The sequence below is a fragment of the Perca flavescens genome, chromosome 3 (genome assembly GCF_004354835.1).
Source record: "Perca flavescens isolate YP-PL-M2 chromosome 3, PFLA_1.0, whole genome shotgun sequence".
Lineage (NCBI taxonomy): Eukaryota > Metazoa > Chordata > Actinopteri > Perciformes > Percidae > Perca > Perca flavescens.
Window position 1 is genome coordinate 34,121,294 of NC_041333.1, and position 8,078 is coordinate 34,129,371.

General features: G+C 41.0%; 1 protein-coding gene across 3 annotated transcripts in view; it reads left to right on the plus strand.

Moving 5' to 3' along the window:
* ccdc9 (coiled-coil domain containing 9) overlaps positions 1-7,467 on the plus strand; it is a 32,390-nt gene extending 24,923 nt beyond the window's left edge. For all 3 annotated transcript variants that reach the window (XM_028573810.1, XM_028573812.1, XM_028573811.1), the window contains one exon: positions 4,232-7,467. In XM_028573810.1, coding sequence (XP_028429611.1) covers positions 4,232-4,236 — 5 coding nt within the window. In that variant the 3' untranslated portion in view covers positions 4,237-7,467. The remainder of the gene's footprint in view (positions 1-4,231) is intronic.
* Positions 7,468-8,078: the final 611 nt, after the last annotated feature.

The following is an 8,078-nucleotide window of genomic DNA, read 5'->3' on the forward strand; positions in this document are numbered from 1 at the left end:
CATTAGAGAGCCATGAAATATTAAGTATTACATAGGTTTTTCGTCCAGAAATGATTTTATAATTAAATGCATTAAGTAGTTTGAAGTAAATATAAACATTTAGAGATTGAAAAAGGTTTTCATACAACAAGTAACATTTGGATTTAAGTACATTAGTATACAGTTATGTTTATGTAATACATTGTAAATGGTCATGGACATTTTATTATGGAAAAGTTTTGAAATGTTATTGAAAATGTGTGGGAACCCTGGGAATATTTAGGACTTCAGGGGTGTCCTAACCTGTTAGAAAATAGCTTTCATGCAGAGATATCTTGTGAGAGGAGAGCTGTTTAGGAAATGAGGACGATGAGCATAGTAAAAGATCATTTTGACAAAAAAGGAATAGTTTTTGAGACTGAGGCCTTGTACAGCTGCAGATGAGATCACATGCTGTCCCAACAGAAACCCATGGCCTCACAATGTCGCACTTTGTTGTGACTGGGATGGGACTCTGCGTGATTTTGGGTTGTTTTTTGGGAAGGTGCTCTTTATTTAATGCAACCCCCCTAAAAAGCCTTTACTGTTGTTGAGGTTGATGCAGTAGATTCAGGCACTTGGAGCCAAAGCATCTCATGATTGTACCATGATTCATTAGTGTGTACATTTTCAGCCACCAATGGGAATAGAAACCACTCGCGCTCATATGATCTATCTTCCCATCTTCTGTTTTCTGCACAGAGCGGTTTAAAAGTGAGCTAAGTGAATAATCCACAAACAAGATGAGGAAGTCTAGTCGTTAGACGCTCTCCTTCCAACCACTCAGCTTGTGGCTGTGCCCTTATCACTTTGGCTAATGGCTAAGTTTTTGGAAAACAAATGATTTTGTGTCAACTTGTTCCAACTGGAAGTAGTAGTAAAAACATCAGAGAACCACAAGAGGACTGATTGATTCTTCCCTTACTCTTTAATAATGCCCACTGTCAATCTAGAATTGAGAATTTAAATGAGAGCCTTCCAGGCGGCTCATAACATCCCGGAGGACATAGCCTGACCGAGCCCTCCAGGTTGTTGTCGGCGCTAGCACGTCGAGCTAGCTATCTACCGGCAGAATGAGAAAATAAGTACGGCACGACCAGAGGCGGAGGACTGCATTTTTGTGCACAATGAATGGCGTACCAACTGCAGGATCGTTGCCCAGCACGGCTCACCTGACCTGGAGCCCTGTCGGTAATATACTGACCATTTTATTTACTACGAAAACAGCACACTGCCGTCTACATAGCCCCCGATGCTAACGTTAGCAAAAGTTTGGTTCACTGCTAACCATAGAGAACAAACTGCAGTGCGATCACCTGGATACAGGATACAGGGGACTTTTACAAGGCGTCCTTAAAGTCTGTTCCCCTCCAGCTTTCTCCCAGCATGTAGATTGTGTTACTAGAGGGAAGAACACACTAGACCATATATACTCTAACATCAAAAAAGCACACAGAACTGCTCCTCTCCCTCACCTGGGCCAGTCAGATCACATCCAACTCCTGATCCCAGCATAAGTCTCAGTCAGAAGGACTATCAGAACCTAGTCTGACCCGGCCCTGTCCCAGCTCCAGGACTGCTTCCAATAAGTGCAATATGTTACAGAACAGAGCCCTTTGTTTATTGTTATGATTTCATCTTGCTTGTACATTTTCCCAAGAGAACCACCAAAATAGCCTCCGAACAGGGCTTCTTTTAACTTCTAGAAGGATTTCAAAAATATCGTCTGAATATCGATATCGAGATAATGAAAAAAAATATCGAGATATTCATTTTTGTCAATATCTCCCACCCCTAGGTCGGTATCCAATCCTGCAATCTCCAACTTCTCCAAATAGCGCTCTTTGTGAGCACCTACCAGATGCCCTACCTTGACCGATAACAGCACGACAACTTGTTCAATAGAAGAAGCCATAAAGTTTTGTGTTATTACTGATTTAAACTAATGAAACTTTCCGCTCGCCTACTACTGTTTAGCTTGTGCTTCCGGTGACGTGGTCGTGGTCACGTGTTTGCAAAGGGTGAATAATTTATAGGGATGCACAGATCCTGTAATTTTAATTCCTGTTTCAATTTTGTGTTTTTAAAAGGTTTACACTCGAATTGTAATACCTACTTTTAATAGTAACATTTCAGTAAATATATATCTATGTATTTTTTGTTACATTTTGCTTTACAAAGTTAGGAAAGCAATTTTTAAGTTCAGCCTGAATTTGCCATGCACATAGAGGAATTTTCAGCTCTATTACCGACCAACCAATAAATATATTTATTTGGTCATGACAAATCTTGTTAGGTCCAGACCTAGTTGACTCTCAGTGCCATTTTACCCCCACAGACTGTGTCCAGTTTGTGTGTATTAACCCAACACACACACACTGTACGTGTGGCTGAAACATGTTGATATTCTTATTTAATTTTCAATTTCTGATGTTCAGTAAAAGTACGTGAAAGAAAATGTAAGATGAAACATTGTAAGGACAGATTTCTGTTGTCTTGTGTTCTTTGGTGTAAACGCCACTGATTGCATCTACACTTCTTCTGATGACTCATGTGTGATAAACAGCAGAAGACAGATGAGCTCATGAGTGCATGGTGTGTGTTTCACACACACACACACACACATACATCTGATCTGATGTGTGTGTGTGTGTGTGTGTGTGTGTGTGTGTGTGTGTGTGTGTGTGTGTGTGTGTGTGTGTCAGGGTGGAGATCAGGAAACCAGGGGAAATTAGAGGCACAATTAAGTTTTTAAAAGGCTTTTCAGAGGAAATGAGCTGCAGCCTGCCGGACAGATGATCGTGCAGACAGAACGGAGACCGTTTGAAGTCTGATTGAATTAAATCTTGTGATGATTGTGAGGCTCCACAGTGGAGTATCTGACCCTCATGGCAAACACCATGATTTAAAAAAAAAAAAATAATAAACGGTTCCAGTGGTGTCGCGGTCAGTGTTCAGATTCAGCGCTGAGTGACAGTCTCAGCTGGAAGAGCAGAGGAGAAATGACAGAGCGTACAGGTCCAGGTGGAAAAAAACAAAACAACAATCATTTTTTTTTTTTTCTTCATTTCTCTAAGAGAAGGAAGTGTAAGAAGTTAGAAATTGCCTGTTGATCTATAATATGAAGTGCATTTCTGTTCATGATTGTAGGTTTCATTTTATTTTACAAACCTCACGTTGCATAACGTAAAGGCGTGGCTCTAAAAGGAACTGAAATGGTAAACAACGGTTCATTTTACCAAGGGGGTGAGCTTCGCTTCAGAACTCGAACCTCATATGGCGCCATTTTGACGCTACAAAGCGATTACCCCGCCATTAGCATTCCACTGACTGCCATTCATTTTGGTGTCACTTTGACAGCGAATAACTTTACATCTGAAGCGTTTAAAGACTCTATTTGTCCGTTGTTTATTTCTAAAGAAACACGACTGTATAAAAGGCTCCATTATCTTGTATCTCACGTTATGGCTCCGTAGCAGACGTTTTTATAAAAACAGGCTAACGATTGTGTCACATAGTAGAGGAATTACCGTTTTTAGTACAGAAGCTTGCAGGCAGTTTTGACTTACATGAGCTGTTTAGGTTTAATTACTAATGTTAACTAGCATTTTAGTTAACTAGCAATAATTAGCCTGTGCCCATGTTATCTCCTTACATATACCTACGCTCTCCGTCTCTGTAAGATTGGGAATGATTGAGATTTCTCTTGGCACAGCTACCAGAAGACTTCACACTTTCAGACACTTTGCTCACGTCACATCTACGTTGTCTCTCTCAGTTGGAGGCTGCGCAGTAACACTCAGCCAGCACCAGTAAAGTGCTTCTAATATCCTTCACTGGTCTCTGTCCAGAACAACAGGGTCTATTGGTCCATTATATACTGTCTATGCATTTTATTAAACTTTGCACAAACACAATTTCTTGAAGTCACAGTGGAGAGAGAGGCAGACAGCAACAGATGATGGAAGGGCAAACCGTGCATGTACTACACTGCACGGGCTGTGTCTGAAAATTGTGTGTGAAGAAAGAAAACCCTTTTAATATACCAACCAGTGGTGGAAGAAGTACCACAGGAGCATTCAGATTCCCATTTCAGAATAATAAAGCCTATTATATTATCATGTTACTGTGATGTGCTTTAGATCAAAGTATTAAACACAAACACACACACACACACACACAAACCACTTACTGCCTGTGTTTATGTCAACAGGCTGAAGCTGCTGGGAACAAACGGACTCACTTCTGAGGCGGATGGAAACATGAGATGGACTGTGCCGTCGCCGTGGACGGACCTCTCTCTCTCTCTGTCTCTTTCTCTCTCTCAGCTGTGTCTTTTGGATCAGTGGGTCTGATCACCTCTGGGCCGCCGCCATGCTCTGTCTCTCTCTGTTAAGTATTAAGATATGAAGAGTGAAATCGGCGTCAGTCGCTGGTTTTCAAAATGTTTTGTTCTCACCGTGGAGTCTCAAGGTTTTCTGGGCTGGTAAAATGAACGGAGCGTCATTTGATTTTGTCAAATGACCACACGTGTAGATATGTTTTCACCGATCATTTAAGAAAAATGACACACTCAAAAACTTCAAAGAAGTCGGCGACAAGCCAAATCTCCCCTCTTATAGATTTTAACTGTATTAATTGAGCCCATCAAGCCTGGAAGCTGGAATTGGCCGACCTTCCCTTCTCCGGTCCAAATCTTTTTTGACCGGAGAAGGGGAAATGCAGATGCGGTTGACCTGGTGGTCTGTAAGAGGTGTTTTAGGTGATGATAACAATTGTGGTTTGAAGCACTGACATGTTGTAGGCTGATCCATTCTGATGCGCAGTCTTTTGCCCATTGATAACACCCCTAAACCAGGCAGATGCCTGCTGAGCCGGGCCAGTCCACGCTGAATGAAGCAGGATATGCGGGCAGGTTTCGCAATGAACTTGTACTGTATGTAGAAAACTCACAACACCAAGCCCTACCTGACCTGAGATTATTATATAGAAGCTTTCAGAGGACCAGTTTGGAGGTCCACATGTTTTTATTATTTTAAACATACCGCTCAGCTGCCTCAGGAGCAGAACAGACGTGGCTCATTTCTGTGTTTTGGCTGGAAAATAATCCCTTCATTAACGATTGATTGGATTAATTCAGCCTCTTAACTAGTGCCAGCTTATTCATGAGTTAACCATAGCATGTGGCGACCTTCTGTCTTGTTGTAAACAAGTCTAACATATTTAATAGAAGCTTGTGTTAACAGCTGCTACTACTGTAGCTATATTTTTAAAGAGTACTCTCTTTAAAGATTTAGCGCTGAACACCAATAACGTTACCCACAATGCAATTTGACCACCGACAAGAGGTATCGCAGATTATCAGATTTTGTGCAGCTCCCCCCGGAGCAACATCTGTAAACAGACTTTTGATGTGTAATATCGGGGGAACACCTTTTTTATTATTAATTGAGTTGCGAGTTTTTGTTTGTTGGTTACAAGTCCCAGTGTTGGATTAGAGACTAAAACAAGACCGCGTTAATTTTAACCTCCACCGACAAAACAATCTTTTTATTTTAAAACTTGACTCGTCACGCCTCTCGTTGCAGTTGCGCTAATCTTTTTGTTGCAACTTTAAAGCTTCGGCTGTGAGTGATTTCCATCTTGTGACTGTTTTCAAATCTCAGTGATCACCATTAGGTTGCATTCACACCAAATCAGGCATTGCTGCGGAAATGCCAGTCCTCTCATTCATTTGAATGTGGGTAGTGCCAGGGGACCGCAAGGGATGTTTAAAAAAAAAAAAAAAAAAAAAAAAACCTGCACGGGCAAAAGTTGAAACAGAATGAATTTTATGGAGAACTGCAACCCGACGTCTCGCTGCAGTGGCCAATCGCGTAAACCCGTGATCAAATAAAAACATAACGGAGTGTTACGTTATTATGTGTAGTCACTCAATTTGGCCTAATGCACCAGTTTCAAACCTAACGTAATGAAAGACCTCACATCCTGGCTAGCTGTCTAAAGTAGATGTTTTCTTAATTTGTCGATGCGGACAGACAATCACTCGTAGGAACCAGCATACTTGCAGCATAACTAAATGCTACCGTAGCACCTAGGAAACAGTGAATGCAGTCTAATTAGTAGTTAGTGTTCATGATGCAGAGATGGGACTACAGCCTGCATTGCTCTTTGGTTTTATTTTGTGGCTTTTACTTATTGGGACATGGAAATAGTTTTTATATCAGACCCACTGACATCGGGACACACTAAAGATCTTTCAAAAATAAGAATCTTCACCCTGACTGTTTACATGAGCTTCGCAGCAGGTATATCGTGATGTTTTAAGTGTAATTTATTTTTTATGTTTTGCATCAGAGCCAGCTGTGCAGGCCTGCTGTTGTTGAATAACCGACTTCAATGAGCAGCCATTCATCTGAGATGTTCTCACCCAGATTAACTGATTAAGATGTGTTGCTTGAGGGCACTTTGCTACAACATCCCCCTCGTCTCAAATCCATCAAAATACCTATTATGTACTTAGAGGCGGCGGTCCATTTTGCGTGTTTTTAAATTATTTAATTCACAATCATGATTACTAAAAAGATGTGACTTTGATTTTCTCTGACGCAGACTGCGCTGTCATTTTGTGAATCCTCACTTCTAGAGAGAAATCTGTTCATATCTGTTTGGGAAGAGTTCCCCTCTCTATAGGGGACACACTGCCTTTTTAATTGTTTTTAAAATCAAGGATCTCGCTTTACGTTATGAGTGTTATTGGCTTTACGTTAAATATATATATTTTTGTTTAACAGCCATGTTTTGAGATCATAACTGTCTCTTATTTAGAAAGACAGAGCCGTTTTATTTTGGTATGAAAGCCTTCACTCATACCTCAGCAAACCAAGGGCTTTTGGTTCGTTTTTGAGTGTGCTTGGTTTCTGCAAAGTCTTTGAACCATGCCTGTGGACACTGGGATAAATGGGTTGCTTTAATGTTTTTGTGTTCTGTATCAGAGGAATAGAAATTATGCATTTGGATCGAAAGGAACGGCAATATGTACAGTTTGTAAATGGAAATGAACATTCCACCTTTGGGGCAAAATGTAGCCTGTGAGCTATAAAAACTTCTTTTTGCATATGGATATTTGTTTTTCTGAGCTTCGATGACTGATTGTAACTTAGGCAGGAGAAATTTCAACGTGTTAATCTATTTCTACCACGTCTTCCTGTTTGATACATGAAATTGTTTTAAGAACTAACAAGGTTGTGGTTTTCAGAAAGATTATCAGGACTAGCATGAATCCAAAATTTTAGCTTTTTAATGTTATCAAAGCCATCAATTAAATAAATGTCCCCAACATCACATCGGAGAGAGCCCTAATGTTTGTACCCACATGAAATGTAAAGCACGCAGTTGCTTTTAGCAGTTTTTGTTTCTCCTATTTAGCCAATAAATGTATTTCTCTGATGTCTGAAGTCTGGTCTGATTTCTTCTCTAGCTGTGAGACCAGTGGCTGTCTTAGGGACGAGAAAAATAAAAATAGCACCAGTTTCATGCAGTGTGGCACCAATGTGCAGGTGTTCTAGCATGAAGGGCAGCCTATATAACCTGACGTGTTAGATGTTTTTTGCACAGAGCGATCTGAGAAGCTGCATTGAAAGCGGTCACGCACTTTAAAAAAAACACTTGACTGGTGATTTGATGAACCGCCTGTCAAACTCTAGCCGAAGCCAGTCGGGAGAAGAGCGAAAACATCTTTTCCATCGAGAGAAGCCTTTAGTCCTGTTCTTTGCTCTTATTTCAATGAAGAAATTCTCTCCACTTCTAATATAACTGATGCTATTGTAGCATCTACGCTAACCTCTATAGGAGCTGCTGTTGTGAACGAAACAGTCGCCTCTCTATGTCGTCACACACCCCGAAACCCCGCAGTAGATGCCAGTAGCTCCTCCCAGGACGCTGACCGATCCGAGCCACGGTTGATTTGGACACAAACGCATTACCTGAAGCCAAACAAGATGGATCTCCGTGTGATATCGTGAGAATCCAGTTGCCATGCAAGGTAACAGCCTATGTGG